Source organism: Erythrolamprus reginae, chromosome Z (assembly GCF_031021105.1).
Source record: "Erythrolamprus reginae isolate rEryReg1 chromosome Z, rEryReg1.hap1, whole genome shotgun sequence".
NCBI classification, from domain to species: domain Eukaryota; kingdom Metazoa; phylum Chordata; class Lepidosauria; order Squamata; family Dipsadidae; genus Erythrolamprus; species Erythrolamprus reginae.
This window is the reverse complement of record NC_091963.1, coordinates 26,118,160-26,140,303: the sequence shown is the minus strand read 5'-3', so window position 1 is coordinate 26,140,303 and position 22,144 is coordinate 26,118,160. Positions and strand designations below refer to the sequence as shown.

The following is a 22,144-nucleotide window of genomic DNA, read 5'->3' as shown; positions in this document are numbered from 1 at the left end:
TGAAAATTAAGGGAGACTAGGATAGATCTATTTTGGCCTTATTTTGGCCTCATCAGCTAGCCATACCCACTGGGACCTTTTGCTTGTAAGGCAGAGAATTATCCTCTAGGCTACAGTATCCAATCCCTTCAGCTCTGCACCAGGGAAGGGTTACATATTTTTGTGTCGAATCACCCTGGTGTATTGAAGGAACATCACAGCTCCTTATATATATATATGTATATATATATATAGTGGGAATATTTTATTTTGTCCTAAATATAACACTCTCAACATAAAGAGGTTGAAACCCATTCCTTCATATCCATCTTCTGAGATGTCTAATGAAAATGAATAAATGAGTAAATGGGTAAAATCTTGTTGAATTAATCATGTCTTATCATAGACAATGGAATAATCATAAAATTTAAAATGTCTAATGTGGAGTTTGATTGATTGATTATGTATCATCGGGTTGTTTTTGATTCCTACGAATCACATAGACAGATGGTTTCCAATCTTTCTTCTACTTTTGATACACTTATTGCCACTGTAACTGAGTCTATCCACTTTGAAGCTGGTTGTTCTCTTATTTTTATTTTTTTCACCTTCTCCAGTCTTTGCATAGTATGTCCAAAGAGAGATAATTTGACTCTGATCCTTTATACCTTGAGGAGATTTCTAGGTTGATTAGTTTGATGATCCATCAGTTTGTTTTCTTGGCAGTCCAGGGTGTTTTCAGGAGTGGTCTTCAATGTGAAAGTTCAAAAATGACAGTACTCTTACTATCTTGTCCCAATTCCACTTCCTTAGAATGTCATGAAGAGTACCATGGTTTGCTTGATTCAGACCTTTGTAGGCATATAGGTGAAACTCTAAAAATTAAAATATCATGCAAAAGTTCATTTATTTCAATAATGTAACTTAAAAAGTGAAATATATGAGAGAGACTCATTACATGCAAGGCAAGATAGTTCAAGCTATGATTTGTCATAATTGTGATAATTATGGGGTGCAGCTTATGAAAATCCCAAATCCACCATCTCAGAAAATTAGAATATTGTGCACAATCAATAAAACAAGGATTGTACATAGAACAATATATAATCTCTGAAAAGCACAAGTATATGTACTCATTACAGTACAGTAATACCTCATGATACGAACTTAATTGGTGCAAGGAGGAGGTTCGTATGATGAAAGGTTCGTAAGATGAAACATTGTTTCCCGTAGGAAACAATGTAAAGTCAATTAATCTGTGCAACCAAAACAAACCCGCAAAAAACCGGCTTTCAGCAACTGCTGGGAAGCCGCACGGCTGTTTTAAAAGGTGACAGCCGGCCTGGGGGGCTTCCCAGCACCCCCGGAACCCAGGTTCGGGGGGGTGCTGGGAAGCCCCCCAGGCCGGCTGCGACCTTTTAAAACAGCCGTGCGGCTTCCCAGCTGTCTCCGAACGCCGAACGCAGAAGTTTGGCTTTGGCGTTCGGCTTCAGGAGACAGCTGGGAAGCGGCGCGGCTGTTTTAAAAGGTCGCAGCTGGCCTGGGGGGCTTCCCAGCAACCTCCCGAACCGAACCCGGGGTTCAGAAAAATTTTGCCTCTTCTTACGAGCTTTGTTCGAGTTACGAACCGGCGTTCGGGAGGCTTCTGGGAAGCCCCGCCGCCCGGCTGTCACCTTTTAAAACAGCCGCGCGGCTTTCCAGCAGTCTCCGAACGATGGTTCGTAACTCGAAAAAAGTTCGTAAGAAGAGGCAAAAATTTTCTGAACCCCGGGTTCGTATCACGAGTTGTTCGTAAGATGAGGGGTTCGTATCTTGAGGTACCACTGTACTTGTTTTTGGGCCCCCTTTGCAGCAATTACTGGCAGACTCCATTACATTCAGAACTCAAGGATTACCTGTATATGGCATAAAACGTTATTAATGTGTTTAGCTGTTTCAAGTAAAATTATTATCTATCATATGATATGTGCTACAATTAGAAGTTAGAAGTTTTTAGATAATTGTACTTTATTAACTTTTAATTGTACAAAACTAAAGAGTTAATCCTGATGTTTCCTTCCTTGCTTTGTACAAAGCTTAGAATATTTCAGCCTTGTCGACAGTATCGACAAATGAAGAAAAACAGACTGATGAGCAGTAGTATAGAATAGGTGCAAAATAGGATATTGATCTAAGAATGATTTGATTAGAATGTATAATTGTGTATGTTATTGATATATTTTAGGGTATCCACACACACAAACACACACACACACACACACTCACACACGGATATTGTGGATAAAAGAAATAAAAAAGAAATAAAAAATATCCCTATGTTTCCTAAGCTTGTGGTTTTATTTAATATAATGAAATTCTGGGGAGAATAATAATATATAAGTTTTTGTATAAAAGTCAAGTGGTTTATTAGACTTGTAGTTACCAGTTTTCCAATATGCTTACATTTTTGGAAGGTATTTTTTCATTCTAAGTAACCTTTCTGTCATTAATGCGTATTAAAAAAGAGTTACACAACTGCTTTTCACACTTTATTTATTTATTTGATTTGTATGCCGCCCCTCTCCGTAGACTCGGGGGGGCTAACAACAATAATAAAAACAGCATGTAAATCCAATACTACAACAACTAAAAACCCCTTATTTTAAAACCAATCATACCTACAAACAAACATACCATGCATAAATTGTAAAGGCCTAGGGGGAAAGAGTATCTCCGTTCCCCCATGCTTGACGGCAGAGGTGGGTTTTAAGGAGCTTACGAAAGGCGAGGAGGGTGGGGGCAATTCTAATCTCCGGGGGAGTTGGTTCCAGAGGGCCGGGGCCACCACAGAGAAGGCTCTTACAACCATTGCAATTCTACATGGCCACGTGATCAAAATTGCTTGGAAATTGTTTCATATTTATGATGTTTTCAGTGTTCAGCTCATTTGGTTACCTTTTATGACCTTCTGACAAGTAAAGTCATTGAAGAATATCGATTCACTTAACCATGTTACTAATTTAACAACTGCAGTAATTTCTTAACAACTTGGCAACAAAAGATGTAAAATGGAACAAAACTCACTTAACAAATATCTCACTTAGCAACAGAAATTTGGAGCTGTATAGTGGTCTTAAGTTGAGGACTATCTATAAAGAATTATGGAATGTAGGAGTATACTCTGTGGCACAAGTATTTTAGCAAATTAAATAAACATTAAAAAAATATTTTGTCTGCTTTCTTAGATATGCGTCACAAAGATGTCTACACGGAATTGCCAAGGAATGGATTCTGTGATCAAACCCTTGGACACAATTCCAGAAGACAAAAAAGTCAGAGTTCAGAGGACACAAAGCACTTTTGACCCATTTGAGAAGCCAAATAATCAAGTAAAAAGGGTGCATTCAGAGAACAACGCCTGCATTAACTTCAAATCTTCATCAGCTGAGAAGGAATCTCCTAAAATCAGACGGCATTCCAGTCCTAGTTCTGTGAGTCCAGACATGCTGTATTTATCGTTTTCAAATTCTTCAAGTTTTAGATATTTGATATTTTGCTAGCAGTGTTGCTTAATACAAATGATCCTCTGAAACTATATCTTTTAAAAAGTCAGTGTTTTTTCAGATTAAATATCAGTATTAAAATAAAGTAGTTTTAATTTTTTAAATTAATAATTCAAGGTCAATGAAATTTGGTGTAGCTTACATTAAATACATTAATTAAATCTATAAAAGTAGAATGGTGATTAATCTTTGAGCCATATGGGAATATAGATTTAGTTTTGATAAGTCATGAATATTTCTTTTGATAAATTCTACTTTGAAAATTGGTGTAAAACTTTCTGTTGGAAAATTTGTATAGCAGGACAGTCCATGATTCTAAACTAGTTGTTAGATAATGACAATTTTAAGGATTTCTCTACCTTCCCAAATCATAACAGAGGTGCTGTCTTCACAATTAACACATGTTGATTAAGATACCAAGCTAGAAACTAGGAAACCAAGAATTGTAATCTTTCCTTAGGCACAAAAACCTCAGCTTTTGGGCCAGTTCCACCATCTCAGCCCTCAGGGAAGAAAGCGATGGCACTTTCAAAATTTTATCAAGAAGTCCCAGAGTCACTCGATATACAGTGGTACCTCGGTACTCGAACGCTTCCTTTCTCGTACATTTCGGATAACGAACAAAATTTTCGGCAAAAATTTGCTTCGGTATCTGAACAAAAATTCAGATACCGAACAGCTAGAGAAAATTTTGTTCATTATCCGAAATGTAATCCCGGCAGCTTCAGGGGGCTGAGGAGCTCTCTAAGAGCTCCAAGCTGCAGGAAAGGTGGGGGCTGCTGCAATCTTGGCAGCTTCTGGGGGCTCCTTTCCTCATTGCTTCCTTTTATTACCTGTAAGGAGCTTCAAAAACTTTCTCCTTCCCTGTGGCTGCAACAGCGGCGATTTCCCTTCCAGTAGCAACAGCGCCGGGAACGTCACGTGATGAAGGGAAGCCGGCGGAGCCATCTCAGCAATTGCTGTCGCTCCAGCAGCTTCCCTTCATTACATGACTTCCCGGCGCTGTTGCTACTGGAAGGGAAATCGCCGCTGTTGCAGCCACAGGGAAAAAGTTTTTGAAGCTCCTTACAGGTAATAAAAGGAAGCAATGAGGAAAGGAGTCCCCAGAAGCTGCCAAGATTGCAACAGCCCCCACCTTTCCTGCAGCTTGGAGCTCTTAGAGAGCTCCTCAGCCCCCTGAAGCTGCCGGGATGGCAGCTTCTGGGGGCTCCTTTCCTCATTGCTTCCTTTTATTACCTGTAAGGAGCTTCAAAAACTTTTTCCCTGTGGCTGCAACAGCGGCGGCTTCCCTTCCAGTAGCAAGAGCGCCGGGAAGTCACGTAATGAAGGGAAGCTGCTGGAGCGGCAGCAATTGCTGAGATGGATATAAATGTGTATAAAGCAAATTTAAAAACCACATTTTTTTCATTCACAACATGTCTTCAGTGATATAAATGTATGCAATAGAAGGTAAATTCAGCGATTAAATTAAGAATAGTCTCTCTGGCTTTAATGATTTGATTCTTGCTGTGCATAATTATTTGTAATTACATTTATTGCTTGATTGAATACTCTTATGGATGTGTAAGTTTGCCAAGAAAATTAGTTGGAAGACTTATTTACTAGCTGTATAGTTGAGTTGTTTTTCTTAGATTTGAGTATTTTGGTTATTTCAAATTTCAGTAGCTGATTGTGTACTATGGTGGATGATGGAAACAAAATTATTTCTTAGTCTGATAGAAAAATTTGTAAGACAAATGAAATAAATGAATCATGCCACTCTTGGATCCAAAGAGGAAGAATTTTCTCTCTCTGAATTTCTTGAAAATATACCACATGAATGGAGGAAGCAGAGTACACCATTACTTTCATGGAAGCTCCTGTCTTTCATCAGGAAATAACCTTTTATGTAGCTCTCATTTCGTCCTCATTAAGCAACACTTTGTCAGCAATGTCTTTTTCTCTGAGTTAATAGCAATTTTCTAAAGTGAATGGGACATACTGTGTTTCCCCAAAAATAAGACAGCGTATTATATTAATTTTTGCTCACAAAGATGTGCTACGTCTTATTTTCAGGGGATGTCTTATTTTTTTCCAATGAATTGTATCCTGTATCCTGCTGCAGCAAAAACGCATCCAAGCACGCAGCTGTATGTTGGATGTGTTTTAAATCTGATTGATGCAGTGTTTTGGGATGCAATTTATGGACAGCAGTGTTATATATGTTCTATTCGGGAATGCTGCGAAACGAAACGTTTCCTATGTCTTACTTTTGGGGGATGCCTTATATTAGGCAATTCTACGAAATCTCTCCTATGTCTTACTTTTGGGGTGACTTATTTTCGGGGAAACAGGGTAGGTAGTTTTACCTCAGAATGTTGCTTCAAGACCTACTTTTCAATGATGCTAAGCTACACTGTACTCTCTCCGTGATATTTGTCACCTCGTACCAAAACAAAATGGACTGGTCTCTTGTTCCCCCTTCCCTCTTTTAAACATTGAATATGTTGTCAGTAAAAGAACCAATTAATGTTAAAATTGGAATATAAGCGGTCTAAATAATTGAGAAAAGCAAAGAACTGTTTAGAATTCTCATGTTGTACTTGATAATTTTTCTATTATATCCTCTCCCAATGAAAAGGGTTCTTGAATGTCTTGTTTGCTGAGCATATTCGTCTACACCTCTCTCTGAAAAACTAAAAATTATCCCATAGACTTTCTGAGATGAAAAGTTTATCACAATAGCATGTTTTAATATGTGACACTGTTAATCCTTACAATATAGAAGCCAACTTTCATCTTCAGAAAAAACAATTGACCCATCTATCTGTTGGGCCACCCGTTGAATCAGATAATTGAATCTTTTGAAAAATCAGAACAATGCAGCACAGAAATCTCTGTGAGTTTAAGAAGATCATCTTTGAATTGCCAACTGGATAAAACTTCTGTTCTCTTGGTTATCAACTGAAGTCCTAAATATTAATTATGCTTCCAGGAGAATATGGCTGACTGAAGATAGTTCTAAAGACAAGTGGATCTGACAGTTAACAGCCTTGTACAAGTGAGCTAAACAGTAATCAGCCCCTATTCTCCGTACTGAAGGAGCGGGTCCAGCAGTCACATGGGTTGCTCATGTCCAATCCGGTGGAACTGAGCCTAGTGTTAAAAAAGCTTGCCGGATCCGCCCCTTCCCCAGAATTCGCTCAGTTCGCATATCCTGCGGTTGTATTGTGATAGCTCGTTCAACATTCTAACACCTTCCCTTCGATCTTTTCCTTCAAAAGTAGTAAGAATTGTTTTACCATTATTATTTACTTGCACGGATAGCGCCAGCCGTTTGAGGCTCGGCTTTTTTCCTTTGGAGAAGTTGCGGTTTCGTTTCCCCCCGGCGGTTTTGCCGTGTACGATTCCCGCTGCCGCTTGTGGATTCCTTTAATCCTTTGGCCTGGAGGTTTCGGTGCAAGTATTGATTTATTGATTCATTATTGTAATATGATTAAAGGGCTTTAATATACCTCCTGCGGAGTGAGACGCCTTTCTAGTCTCCTGGACTTAGTCGATCGCTTCCCCTTTAAAAATCCTATCTCGGAGCGATTTTTCGGCGCGAAGGCCTTCGCGCCCATTTTTAAATTTAGGCCTCTCGTGTTGGCCTTCTGCCAGCCGCGTAGGCCTCAGTCCACCGCGTGGATCCCGGAGCGGGCCTTGGGACGCCCAGGCTTAATTCTCCACCGGCTAAGCCTCCAACCAGAGTGCCTTGGTTTACTTAATTACAAAGTTTAGGGAGGCTGGGCCCCGCTGGATCTGGGGACACGAACTCTGGGTTTGCCCAGATTGCCCTCAAGTCTCAGCAGCTTCGAGGCCTCGAAGCAGGATCCATTCCTCTTGGGAAGTACTTGAAATTCTTCTCCTTAATTATTCAGTTATTGGCTCAGCCTTGTCTTCTGTTAATTGTCAGACTATGGCTACTTTTCCCAAGAGAGGCACAACTAAAGGTCCCTGAGAGGCCAGGCCTACAGGCGATGAAATTACTAGTATCCCCCAGGCCTCTTCCTCCTCTTCTCCAGGGGCCCGCCCCTCGACCAAGGTCACCAGGGCCGAGAAGAGAAGGGACCTAGCCCTACAAAGAATCCATGATAAATCAGCCAAGCGTTTGAAAGTACAGGCCCAAGTACTCAGTAGCCAAGACCCCCCAGAGGCTTCTAGTCTACCTCCTTCTGGGGTCCCTGTGTTATCTCTGGATGAGCCTAACCTAGACAGACCCCAACCTAATCTATGGGGCATAGGTCCAGAGGAACCAGATATGATTGAAGATTCCCCCCAGCCAGGATCCTCCCAGGCCTTTAGGGATTCTTCTGCCATTCCTGCTGATATTTCTAGTTTACCTCCTGAGTTCCAATCTATTTTTTCTGTGTTGTCCAAGGCCATTGATGCCAAACTCTCCACCATCAATGAGCTTTCCGTACCTCCTCCTCCTCCTCGTCCCTCCCGCCCCTTGGGTTCCTCCCCAGCGGTTAGAGCTCCTATTCAGGAGGATTCAGATTCCTCTCAGGACGAATATGAAGATTTGGAGGATGATGAGGATCCCTTTCAAGGCCTCTCAGATGATGAGGAATCCCAAATAAAGATTCCTTCTCCAATTACTATTTTTCCTTCTCAATTGTTCAAATCTCTCCTTCTCAAAGCTAGAATTTCTACGGGATTAGCGGCCCAGGAGAAACAAGCCTCCACTTCCACTGATCCCCCGGAGGAGAACTTACCTTACTTCACAGAGGAACAGGAGGATAACGAGGTAATTCCTATGCCTAAATTGTTTAAAGATGCCTTACTTAAACAGTGGGATTTCCCAGCCTCTGGCCTTAATCCCTCCACCAAGGACAGAAAATTGTACAAACTTTCCTCTTCCTATGAAGAGCTCCTCTCCTTTCCTAAACCGGATGAACCTGTCAAGATCCTTCACTCGGCAGCGGCTGTGCCAGGCGAAGCAGAGGAAGTCCTCCGCCCAGAGGACAAGCGGATTGAACAAATGCTCAAAAGAGGATTCACCGCAGATTCCTGGGCCATTAAAAGTTCTGCAGCAGCTTCCTTTTTCTCCAGAGCCATGCTTCTGTGGCTTCGCCAACTACAACAGCATATTCCTCCCGATGACTTGAGAGGTCAACAAGACTTCAACAAGGTCTTGGCAGCTGCCCAGTACGTGGCTGATGCCACCTTGCAATCTACTAGATTTTCTGCTAAGTCTATTGCAGCTTCTACAACGGCAAGAAGACTCCTATGGATTCGCCCTTGGCAAGCGGGAGTACGCCAGAAGTGGCAGTTATCCCAGGGTCCCTTAAAGCGCGACCTTCTTTTCGGTGATCTTCTGGATCCACTCCTCACGGAAACCACGGACAAGAAGAAAGTCTTGGGCCCAACCACCAAAAAGGCTACCAAAACGCAGTCCTTTCGTCGCCCAGGGCGCCAGCCAGATCAAGCGGCTTCCTATCAGAGATCTCCAGGTCAGTATTCCCCCCGCTTTCGTTCCCAAGGTAGGAACTCCAGGGGCAGAGGGTTTCGCTTCCAAAGGGGAGCGTCCTCTAACAGGGCTTCAAAAAAACCTAGATGGTAATTTTTCCTCAATTCCCATAGGGGGTCGCCTAGCCCATTTCGCCTCTAATTGGCGTCTCACCTCCAAGGACCCCTGGGTCATTGACACCGTTCAAACAGGCCTTCTGTTAGAATTTGTTTCTCCTCCCCCGAAACGTTTTATTGCCTGCCCTTCTCCCAGGTCATCCTCAGATTGTAACCGTATGGAGGAGGCCATTTCTCATTTATTGTCAATCAGAGCCATTCAACCGGTCCCTTCCGGTCAGAAGGGCCTAGGATTTTACTCCATCCTATTTATGGTGCCAAAGTCCTCCGGAGGTTGGAGAGCTATTTTGGATTTAAAGAAGCTGAACCTATTCATCAAATATAGGAAGTTTAAGATGCACTCCTTATCTTCTATTTTGGCCGCCATCCACACGGGAGATTTCATGGTCTCCTTAGACCTCACTGAGGCCTACCTCCACATTCCTATAGCCAAATGCCACAGGAAATTTTTACGTTTTTCCTTTCAAGGCAGGCATTTCCAATATAGGGCGATGCCATTTGGCCTTTCCTCGGCCCCTCGGGTCTTTACAAAGCTCTTGGGGTCCCTGGCGGCCTATATCCGGGCGTCTCCCATCCACATTTTATGTTATCTTGATGATATTTTGATTCATGGGATCTCCCTAGAGAAAGTGATTTCAGACCTGTCTGTCACCATGTCAGTCCTTCAGGACCATGGATTTTCCATCAATTTTGATAAAAGTCATCTCCAACCTTCCACATCCATTTTACACCTGGGTTCCATTATTAATTCAGAATCCTCCCAGGTTTTTCTCTCTCCCGAGAGAAAATTCAGTATAGGGGAGTTAATTTCCAACATTTTATCCAAACCTCCAGTATCCATAGTAACTCTGTCTTCCCTTTTGGGGAAGATGGTGTCATGCATAGGCATCATTCCCTGGGCTCGCCTTCATGCTAGGGAACTTCAGTGGCTCCTATTACCCTTTCAGAGATCGGGGCACAGCAACTCAAATCGTCGCATTGTCATTCCACCAAGTGTTCGCAGATCCTTCAAGTGGTGGAAGTCTCCGGCCATGGACAAAGGATCCCCGTTCAGGTGCCCGGATCAATTTGTCATCACCACAGACGCCAGTCTATCGGGATGGGGCGCCCACGCCCAGGGGATGATAGCCCAGGGCACGTGGTCCCCGGAGGAAGCTTCCAGGCCAATCAATTGGCTAGAATTAAGAGCCGTTTCTCTGGCTCTGAAACATTTCTCTCCTCGCATTCCCAACCGGCACGTTCTCATTCTCACCAACAACATTGCCACAAAAAGCCATATCTGCAGACAGGGGGGCACGAGATCCAAGGCTCTCATGAGGGAGGCCCTCAAGTTAGGCCTTTGGGCGGAAAAACATCTTCGGTCGCTCCTAGCCGACCACATCTCGGGGAGCCTCAACGTCCAGGCGGATTGGCTATCTCGAGCAACGATAGACCCAGGAGAGTGGAACCTCCATCATGACCTGTTCCATCAGATCTGCCTCAGATTCGGCCTACCTATTCTGGATCTCTTCGCGACCAATGCGAACGCCCAACTCCCTCGCTTCTTTTCCAGATTTCCATCCCCGGGAGCGGAAGCAATCAATGCCCTCCGGAGCCCATGGCCGCCAGGCCTACTTTACGCCTTTCCTCCAATTCCAATTCTCCCGGACGTGATCCACAAGGTCCTCACCGAGAGGGCCCGAGTGATCCTAATCGCCCCTCATTGGCCCTGCCGACCCTGGTTCGCGGATCTCCAACAGCTGTCCGTTCAGGACCCCTGGCGACTCCCCGTTTCGGGGGATATGCTGCGGCAGGGGGCCTCATTCCATCCAGACCCGGAGTGGTTCCACCTCACCGCCTGGCTGTTATCAGGAGAGACTTAGAACTGCGTGGTCATGACCCCGATACAGCGGAGGTCATTTTAAAGGCCAGAAGGAGTTCGACCAATCGAATCTACGACCACACGTGGTCCAAGTTTCACCAGTGGTGCCTACAGGAAGGCCTCTCCCCTCTGTGCATTCCCATACACAGAATCATCTCCTTCCTTATGCAAGGCTTCCATAAAGGACTTTCTACCAGCACCCTCCGGCGTCATCTGGCAGCCATTTCATCTGTCCTAGGGGGCCCCCGCAGACAGCCTCTCCGATCCTTTCCAGAGGTTCAGGAATTTCTCAAGGGCATAGCCAACCTCAGACCTTCCAAGGTCCACAGGTATCCATCTTGGGATTTGCCTCGGGTTCTCCATTCCCTCACGCAGGCACCATACGAACCCCTAAAATCAGCGTCCCTAAGGTACTTATCTTTTAAGGTAGCATTCCTGGTGGCTATTACCTCTGCTCGACGCATTTCGGAGCTGGCTGCCCTCTCAATCAGGCAGGACCTTTGTCAGTTCCATCAGGACAAGGTAGTCTTGCGACTGGACCCTACCTTCTTACCCAAGGTCAGTTCCATGTTCCACAGAACTCAGGATATTGTCCTACCTTCCTTCTGCCTCCAACGAGACCATCCCTTGGCAATTAGATGGCACACTCTGGATCTTATTAGAGCGCTGAGAATCTATATCCAACGCACAGGACCCTTTCGGAGGTCAGAAGCACTGTTTATAGCCTATCACCCCAGAGTCATGGGGACCAAAGTGTCTTCAACAGTAATAGGCCGTTGGATCAGAGGGACTATATCTAAGGCCTATGAATCGGCCTCCCTCTCAGTTCCTAGGAACATCACAGCGCATTCCACCAGAAGCGCAGCCACCTCGGCCGCTTGGGCGACGCAAGCCCCGTTGGAGGAGGTCTGCAAAGCAGCCACTTGGGCCTCGCCAAATTCTTTCATCAGGCACTACAAGATTGATGCTTGCGCTTCAGCGGACGCTGCCTTCGGCAGAAGGGTACTCCAATCCGTTATCTCACACGATAGCAATCTAATCCCACCCTAGGGACCATCTATTGGGTATGTCCCATGTGACTGCTGGACCCGCTCCTTCAGTACGGAGAATAGGCGTTGATTGCTTACCTGAACGCCTCTTCTCGTACGGTGAGCGGGTACAGCAGTCACTTCCCGCCCTTGTATGTGTCTTCCTTACCTTTCTATAATCCTTTTTTCCTCTAACAATAAGAGTTGAACACTACAGAGCTTCACAGCTGAGCCTAGTCTATGGATTCGCGAATTCTGGGGAAGGGGCGGATCCGGCAAGCTTTTTTAACACTAGGCTCAGTTCCACCGGATTGGACATGAGCAACCCATGTGACTGCTGTACCCGCTCACCGTACGAGAAGAGGCGTTCAGGTAAGCAATCAACGCCTATTTTCTCTGAATTTAAGAGAATGACTGGAGATTGTTCATACCTGACAAAGAGATTGCAAGACAGCAATTTTGGGTGATGGGTAGGAATCAGGAAGAAAGAGGAATTTACCATTTTGCTTTGACGGCATATTGCATGTTTTTGTGGCCACCAGTTGTGCATTTCCTTACTAAATATTTTTGGAAATTGCATATTATGGATCTAAGAAAGTTAGACATCTTCAGAATGACAAGATTGGAAACCCCGAGTAATTGGTTTTAATCTAATAAATAGCAAAAAGTAAGAAAAGGTTTTGGTTACCGAATGTTCTAGGGTATTAAATAAAGGAGTTTAGGACTCTGAATAGTAAATTTTTGAAACTACCTTTCATTAAAATAAATGTAAATTTGTGGAAAACAAAATTGAGCCATTCATGTGGAGGGAGCCTTGTGTTGTTAACATTCAGATAAGGGGGAACCTCCTGACATTTGCCAGCCAATGAACTTTCTATAAAGCCTGAGATGCTTGTGGCGTTAGGGACACCTAGCTGGCTAGCGCATGCGGTGAAGTGCTGAGAAGCTGTGCAATTGTGGTTTGAGTTAAGCGATGCCGGGAGAGGTGGAGTCATGGGGTGGGGTGTGTGCTATAGATTAATAGGTGGGTTATTGCTGTTGACAAACAATGAACATTGTTGGTGAGCACCAGGAATTGGAGAATTAAAAGACTTTGTGTATAGATGTTTGTGTCAAACTTTTGTTCCGATGACTTTCTGGAACTTGACAGATTTCCAGCAGCCTACTTCCTAATGAAGAGTTTGAGGTAATGGCAGAAGGATTGAGTAGTCAGTAGTGCCACCTGAGCCTGCTCTGGAGGGGTTACCTTCATTGTCTGTGGGCCCTGATGTGACACCTAAGAAAATACTAACCTTGTTGGAACCAATGTCCAAGGACTTGGATGGGGATGTTGGAGCTGATGCTCTTCAGGACAGATGAATACAAGAGGGACTTGCTGGAGGTTGGTGGCAGGGTTCTATGGCTCTTCCTACATATGGGAACCTCCCTGCATTGCTGACACCAACTAAAAGCCACTTCACTCAGTGGAGAGAATGAAGATATCTGAAGACGAGTGGAGCTACTCAACAACTATAGGCATTGGATTGTATAACAGACAATGGATTTTATAAAAGAGATGTTTGGACCTACTGGCTTTCAGGCTCTTGATACAATCATTTGGAGGCAAACTGCTGAAACCATGATGTATCAATGTATATGGCACACTACCCCAGGCCTCCTTTCCCTCATTTTGTTACATCACAGGCTGGCCCAAGTGCTTCAGGTCTGGTCCACGGTTGGGTGGACTTCTACTAAACAGGCCCAGTAGCATGCTTGATTACAATCCAGATAGAGTTGGTCTGTGCATGAGTTAAGTGGTCAACCATATTGATAGCTACAGTCACCTATATAACTCCCAGTGGGCTACGGTGCTGGCTGTGGCAACTGTGTTGGAGGGCGAAATGGCAAAATGGGTGGCTGACCTATATAGGGATCACACAGTGGAGTTGGGGGACATAGGCCTTTTCGTTAGCAGCATTACAGGAAAGGTTTGAGGATACAACCAACATGCAGTAAGAGAAGTTGTCTGGCCATCTTTGCCTCCAGTTGGGAGGACATAACCCAGGACAGATGGGTCAGGGAGACTGTGTCTTGTGTCTCCCTCCCTGTGTCTCCCTGGAATTTCCCTTACCTCGAGGTTTTGGTGTCCAGTTTCCCGAGATTCTTCAAAGAAATAACTTATGGACTCTCTGCTTCAGCACCTGTTGGACATTCAAGCTATCCAACAGGTGCCTCAACATCAGATTGGGCAGGGGTTCTATTCCATTTTATTTCTGGTTCCCACAACTTTGATTCAATGGAGGACAACTCTAGACCTAAAGTGTTTGAACCGTTATGTAAAATACCAACAGTTCAAAATGCATTCCCTCCAAGCCATTCTTGGATGTGTTCTCCAGGGGTACTTCCTCGCCTTGATAAACCTTACGGAAGGCTACCTTTACATACTGATTCATCCACTCCATCAGCAGTACCTTAGGTTCTCCTATGTAAATGGGCATTTCCAGTACACTTCCAGCACTTCCTTCGGCCTGTTCTGCACACCTCGTGTCTTTACAAAGGTGCTGGTGGCAGTGGCCTTACCCATGCATATCCAATGTTATTTGGATGATATTCTAATCCAGGCTCTATCTAAACAGCTAGCACTTAGCCATCTCCAGATAACCATGCAAAAGCTGCAACACCACGGGTTTTCTATTAATCTGGACAAAAGCCAGGTTAGATCCCTCTACCTAGATCCCTCTACCATCCTGCTCCACCTGGGAGTCATTCTCTAGAATGTAGGATCTCCTTGTCCCAAGAGAGAGAAGATAGCATTAGCGAGTTTTCCACCCTAGCAAGAGCAGGTTCTTCCCTGCGTCTGGGTTTTTTCCACCACATTATCTGTGAAGCACTAGAATGTGCTTCCTGGAGATCAGATGTCGGAAATGTTTCAGGGCCAGATATATCACCCTGAGTTCCACCCAATTGGTAGTACACTTGGTTTCTGCTGGCGGCCATCTCCCCTGAATGCTGATGCTCTGAGAGTGTGGGCCCCCACCCAAACAAGCTAGCATCCGTAGTAATGACCACTCGGTTGGGTACTCAAAAGACGCAACCCTGGTCAATCGCCACTAAGCTCCACCAGTTTAGGGACCGGTGAATATCCAGAGGGATGATCAGGAACTTGGTAGAGGAGGAACTCTCTCACAGGTATTAAAATCTTTACCTTTTTTGTTATACATGGCTTACATACTTGGAATGAATGCCAAGTGGTAACTAAGGAGGAGCTATAGTATGATGTTATATGTTGAGTTACATTTCAGTACATTTGACGAACTATAAGCAACAACATTAAATAAAGCAATATGCTTATATCTGTGAGATTTTATTTATTGAGTTATTCCACTAAATAATTTTACAATTACACACACACACACACACACACACACACACGTACGTATGATGAGTATAAAATGAAAATAAGTATTAAGATAATTCAGTTGCATTCCTTATACGGACGCCTTAAAGTTTGAGATTTCCTGAGTCCAAGATACTATATTTCATTTATTTTGGTGGCATTGACTAATACAGAGGTCCCCAACCTTTTTTGCACCAGGGACCGGCTTTAAGCTAGACCAGTTTTCCATGGCCCGGTGGGGGGGGGGGAGCTAGCTGTCAGCGGCGCCGTAAAAGGGGCGATCAAGAGAGGAATGGGTGAATGAATGGACGGAGGGTGGGAAGGAAGGAAGGAAAGAGGGAAGGGACAGGAACAGAAGAAGGGTGCAAAGAAGCAAGGAAAGGTGTGAAAGGGGAGAGTAAGAGAGGAAGGAGTGAAAGAAGGGAATGAGGGAGGAAAGAAGGGAGGAAGGAAAAGGAAAGCAAGAAATGGAGGGAGGAAAGGAAGGAAGGAAGGAAGGAAAGAAAGAAAGAAAGAAAGGGGGAAGGGACAGGAATAGAGGAAGGAAGCAAGGAAACTTATGAAAGGGGAGAGTAAGAGAGGAAGGACTGAAGGGAGGGAGGGAGGGAAGAAGGTAGGAAGGAGAAAGAAAAGAAGAAATAGAGGAAGGGAAGGTAAAAGAGAGAAAGAAAAAGAGCAAGAAAGAAAGCAAGAAAGAGAAAGAAAGGCAACTTCAAAGAAAGGCTCACTGAGCATCTCTCACTCTCTCTCTCTCTTTCTATCCGAGCGCCCCCGACATTGAATATCACCTTCGCCGGCCCCGCCTCTCCTGCAACCCCCTTGCTGAGAGCCCGGGACGAAAGTGCTCTCGGCAAAGGTGAGGTGGGCAGGGCGTGCGTTCCGGGTACGGCAGGAGCTGCGGTGAAAGGCAGGAGGTGGCGGAGGAGCAGAGGGGGCAGATTGGGCGGCGGTGGGCAGCGTGGAAAGGCCGAGGGGGCCCTGGCGCCGCGGACCGGCTGAAAAACCCCAACGGCCCGGTCCTGGTCCACGGACCAGCGGTTGGGGACCTCTGGACTAATACACAACAGATTTTGTTCTATGAATTAAGCTTTTTGAAAGTCCAAATTCAGCTGATACAGAATTACTGATCAAATAACATGTTTGTTGAATAATGCTGAATATGTGTGTTAAATAATCAAATATCACAGGTATAATCTTATTAGATTCAGTAATAGTATTTGGCCTTCATGGTTGGTTGGATACAGTTAAGAAGAGTGCATAAACATTGATATACTTTTTCAATGTCTTGCAGCCAACAAGTCCCAAATTTGGAAAAGCCGATTCTTATGAAAAACTGGAAAAACTGGGTGAAGGTTCATATGCTACAGTGTACAAAGGAAAAAGCAAGTAAGTATGTTTGTAACATTCACATTTAAGATTTTGTCATTTTTTTAAAAAGTAATTTTAATGTAGATATTAAGGTAACATTTTAATAAAAATATTTATAATGGTGTTTATCAGAGGCAGCACAATATTAAAGTAAATTTTCATGTTGGAATTCAGGTATATTGAATGGGCTTAAATCTAGGGCCAGTGATAATTTGCACAATTATTATCAATATTTTGCATCTATGCCTTCAAATACCCCTCTTCTATCTGCTTTGGCCTTGTATGTTTTGTATCCATATACTTTTTTAGTCCGTAGGTTTCAAGCCCGTTATCTGCAGTTGATTTCTTTTGAAAATTTCTCCTATCTGTCTGTCTGTCTGTCTGTCTGTCTGTCTGTCTGTCTACCTACCTACCTATCCTCGTCTGTCTGTCTGTCTGTCTATCTATCTGTCTTATCTACCTACCTACCTACCATCCATCCATCCATCCATCCATCCATCCATCCATCCATCCATCCATCCATCCACCCACCCACCCACCCACCCACCCACCTACCTACCTACCTACCCACCCACCCATCTATCGGATTTATATGCCGCCATCTCTGAGGACTCGGACCAGCTTAGATCATATAAAAGACAATAAAAACATCTGAAATCCAATTTAAATTTAAAACTAACTGATCTAATTCTTTCTTGTAGTACAGATTTTCTTATGTTCTGTTAAATTTTATTTTTCTATCTGCAGAACATGTTAATATCTATCTATCTATCTATCTATCTATCTATCTATCTATCTATCTATCTATCTATCTATCTATCTATCTATCTATCATCTATCTATCATCTATCTATCTATCTATCTATCTATCTATCATCTATCTATCTATCATCTATCTATCTATCTATCTATCTATCTATCTATCTATCTATCTATCTATCTATCTATCTATCTTGTCCGTCTGTCCGTCCATCCATCCATCCATCCATCCATCCATCCATCCATCCATCTATCTATCTATCGGATTTATATGCCGCCCTCTCTGAGGACTCGAACCAGCTCACATCATATAAAAGACAATAAAAACATCTGAAATCCAATTTAAATTTAAAACTAACTGATCTAATTCTTTCTTGTAGAACAGATTTTCTTATGTTCTGTTAAATTTTATTTTTCTATCTGCAGAACATGTTAATTTCACTAATTAAGCAAATTGGTTTTGTTGATAAATTAAAGTTGTCAAATCATCACTATAATACACTGCTCAAAAGAATAAATGGAACACTTAAAAACAACACAATATACTTTACCTTTAAACTATCTACTGTTGGCCTCTCCCAATTTCTAAGCGGTCAGTAAGGGGCATGTATAAGTGCACCAGCATGCCTTCCGTCCCTGTACTAATGTTTCTTTTTTACTACTATCATGAATATTATTTTATCTTTGCATATCACCAATATGTACTTGACAAAAGAAATAAATAGCAAACAAATAAATAAAACAATATAACTCCAAGTAAATCACACTTCTGTGAAATCAAACCGCTCACTTAGGAAGCAACACTGATTGACAATCAATTTCACACACTGTTGTGCACATTCAGCTTTGTACAGAACGAAGTATTCAATGAGAATATTTCATTCATTCAGATCTAGGATGTGTTATTTGAGTGTTCCCTTTATTTTTTTGAGCAGTATAGTTTGCCTCAATTGAATCTACTACGGTGTATGTTTCTAGGCTCAGAACAACCTGACATCAAAATCTTATATATATGTTTTTGTATGCCCAAAATATGAGCAACCGTGATGATACCTCCTGCCTACCAGCCCTCATTAACAAATGTATCCCAGCCACACAAACTTAAACCAGACTCAGAACACACATTGTAAAACAATTAAGTAGCCTGCAAGCTCCAACTACTCAGGATATCACCCCTAGTCCACAATCATTAACTAATTAGCATACCTCAGTTACATCAACGACCCCAGGTGTTACCCCACTGACTCACCAGGAAGTTTCTACACAGCAGGCAATTGCTGAGCCATCAAACCACACCCAGCCGCCAATATTTATAGAGGGAAGGCAGCTCCGGTCTCGCTATATTCGCCCTAGAACAGGGACAGAAGCACCAGCCTGAAGATAACAAGTAGGACCTCGTCGAAACGTCGCCAGAAATTTCTGAATCCTACATGGGAAGAAAACCGAATATGCCAAGACCGCCATACCTGTACTCGTGAAAATCTACGAAAACATATATATATATCATTTTCAAATTCAGCAAAAATATGTTACACACACATTCTAAAAAGGCATAACTGGTTGAAATTATAATTTTAATGTACCTAATAACTTGGAGATGGTTCTTAGATTGAAATATGTTTAAAAGGTTTTTTTTTAGTTAGCTAAAGTGAAGTTCCTGTGTAGAGTGCCAGCTACTTGGTTGTGCCTTTGCTTGTATGCTGTTCCTGCCACTATATATTGAAATGTCTCTGAGAGTTCTCTATGTGGTTCGTACCTTGGGTCTTGCTAGTATGATAAACTCCTACTTCTATGGATCTGGTGCTTAGTGCTTGTTCTTGACCCCCTATCATCATTGCTTCTTTCAGTCTAGCCCTTTCTGTTAGCATATAGCATGAAAAAAGGGGATGGAATGTTGAGAGAAAGCTAATTTGCATACTGACATGTGGTCAGTTGTGGCAATTGGAAGATAGAATTCTTGGGATTCGTATGCTGACTGTTGGTGAATCTGCATCATAGAGAGCAGATGTATAGAGAAATATAGTTATATCTCAAGTTGTTTATTTGTGTAAATATAAAAGCATACGTTTTATATTGGAGTCATTGTATTTGTACCCAATATACATTGAATCATGATTTTGCTATGCAGAGACTCTGCTGTATGAAGTGAAGAAAATCACTTGAAAAACATAAATAACATAGAAATCCAACACTTTCCAGCCATTGATATGATTTCCCGGTATCTGGTATCTCAGCTATCTGTTCATTGTACATCCCATCTTGCCGTCACACTGTCTCTTCTTGATCTTCTTCCCATGTCTGTTGCTTCCCTAGCCATTCTCCCACCAACACAATTTTGGGTACCATTTTACTGATGTACTTCTGGATACTCAGGGTTTATCCATAACTTTTAAACTCATAAGCACTGTTCCCTGTAAGCTGTGTGCGCTCCAAAATACCTCCCCGCGCACCGTTTTCCAAGGGTGTGCAAGGAGCTGGGCCTTGGAGTTGGGGGCGGGGAGCGATGAAAGTGCGGAGGCGCTGCGCGCGCTCCCCATCCCCCTGCCAGCTGTGGAGCCGCGGCTGCCCCTGCCTCCCCACAGTGCCTCCGGCCCCCTTGTGCCCCTGGCCTCTTGCCGCTGCCCACCGCCCGATCCGCCCCCTCTCCGGCTTTCTCCGCCTCCTGCCTTGGGGCGCGACTTCTCCCGCGGCGGTGGCAGCTGCGGCTTCTCCTCCTCATCTGCGCCCCCAGCCAGGGGGCTGCGAGAGGGTTTTCTCCGCGCGTTTCGGGAATGCCCGCCCCGCCCCTCTCGCTGCCCCTTCGCCGACACACACAGAGAGAGAGCAACAGACAGAGCAAGATGGAAAGAGAGAGGGAGAGAGAAAGTAAGTGAGAAAGAGAGAGAGAGAAAAAGGGGGGGAGAGAGATAGCAAGAGAGAGAACAAGAGAGAAAGAAAGCAAGAGAGATAGAAAGAAAGAGTGAGAGAGAAAGAAAGCAATAGAGAGAGAGAAAGAAAACAAGAGAGAAAGAGTGAGAGAGCAAAAGAGAAAGAGGGAGAGCTACAGAGAGAGCGAGATAGAAAGAGAGGGAGAGAGAAAGTGAGAAAAAGAGAGAGAGAGCAAGAGGGGGAGAGAGAAAGAGAGAAATGACTCTTGATTTAAAGCATATGGTAAAAAGCACCCAAATAATAACAGAGAAAAAAACCCCCAGCCTTGTGTGTGTGTGTGTGTGTGTGTTTGTGTGTGTGAACTCTTGAACCATTTCCAATAGCCCTCACCTGTTATTGGAAATGGTTCAAGAGTTCACACACACACACACACACAAACAAGGGGGGGAGGAGACAGGGATGGAAAAAGAGGAGAAGATAGTAATAATAGTAACAGATTTTGGTTTTGTTTTATTATTAATTTCTTTTAATAAAAAAGAAAGGAATTTTTTTCTTGTTTATTTGTTTATTTATTTATATGCATGTATGTATATATGTGTATACACACACACACACACACACACACACACACACACACATACATACATACTTCTATGTTGCCCAGTCCCGAAGGGACTGCCACTCAGAGACTATACTTTTCCGCCCACACCGAAAAAAAATTAGAGGGAGCATTTCTCATAAGATCCCAATTTTCTCTTCCCGGCTGGTATATAGATAGGTAATAACACATAGGCATACAGCATAGGTAAATGACGTGAAGCAATATAAATTATTATGAATACAAATAAAAATATCCTTTTGATTTTGCCTTATTTACCAAAGAGTAATTTAAAAGTACAAAAAAGTATAAAAGCAACATAATGGCCAGACCGGGCATTTTTTGAAAACAGTGTAACATTAAGTGCAAGGTACAAAAACAACCCAGAAAAAATATGTTCTGAAACATTACCGAATATAAAAGAAGTAAGCAGGTTTGTTCTGTTCCCAGCAAATGAAAAAAAATTATAAATAATGGACTTTGATGGATGTTGCCATTTTAAACTCGGTCAGGATGAACCATGAGCCTTAGTTTAATTGTGCAAACAAAACAACTATAATTCCTACATCTGTTTCATTTTAATTCAGTAGTTTGGAGAGACAGCTTACTGAGGCCAATAAAAGCCTATGTAGACTATCTCTATTTTGGTTGGGAACAAGTGATAAATGTCCATTTAAGTTTAAATCATCAAATAAAATGTCACAGTATAATTTGAATAAATATCCAAGACTGCATTTTTTAAAAAATGGTTTAAAAATTATAATGTGCTGTTTTTGTAAAGGGTAACAGAGTTTTAATCATAAGAAGCTCTATGTGCTGTGAATAGAAAAGTCTACTGAAGTGCTGAGATAATTGTATTTTGGTCTTTTCATTCCAGAGTAAATGGAAAGCTAGTAGCACTGAAAGTAATAAGACTTCAGGAAGAAGAGGGTACTCCATTTACAGCTATCAGAGAAGGTATGCTTTTTATTGGCTCTCAATTTTATCTCTCTTATTTTTTGAAATCACAGTAGACATCTTTTCAACTTCTTGTTGACTCTGGAGAGCCTTTATGTTTCTCAAAATATATAGTTTCAATCCTTGGAAAAGTTGGGTTGCTACTTAAAAATCAAAACCACTCTAATGCGTGGGAGTTATTATAAAATAAAAAAGAATCTG

The 22,144-nt window shown here is 42.9% G+C and overlaps 1 protein-coding gene across 1 annotated transcript in view; it reads left to right on the top strand.

Moving 5' to 3' along the window:
• Positions 1-22,144, top strand: part of CDK14 (cyclin dependent kinase 14) — a 261,312-nt gene that overhangs the window by 72,195 nt on the left and 166,973 nt on the right. Inside the window, exons 3-5 of the mRNA XM_070729146.1 lie at positions 3,204-3,449; positions 16,685-16,779; positions 21,864-21,943. Of these exons, the coding sequence (XP_070585247.1) occupies positions 3,204-3,449; positions 16,685-16,779; positions 21,864-21,943 (421 nt within the window). The remainder of the gene's footprint in view (positions 1-3,203; positions 3,450-16,684; positions 16,780-21,863; positions 21,944-22,144) is intronic.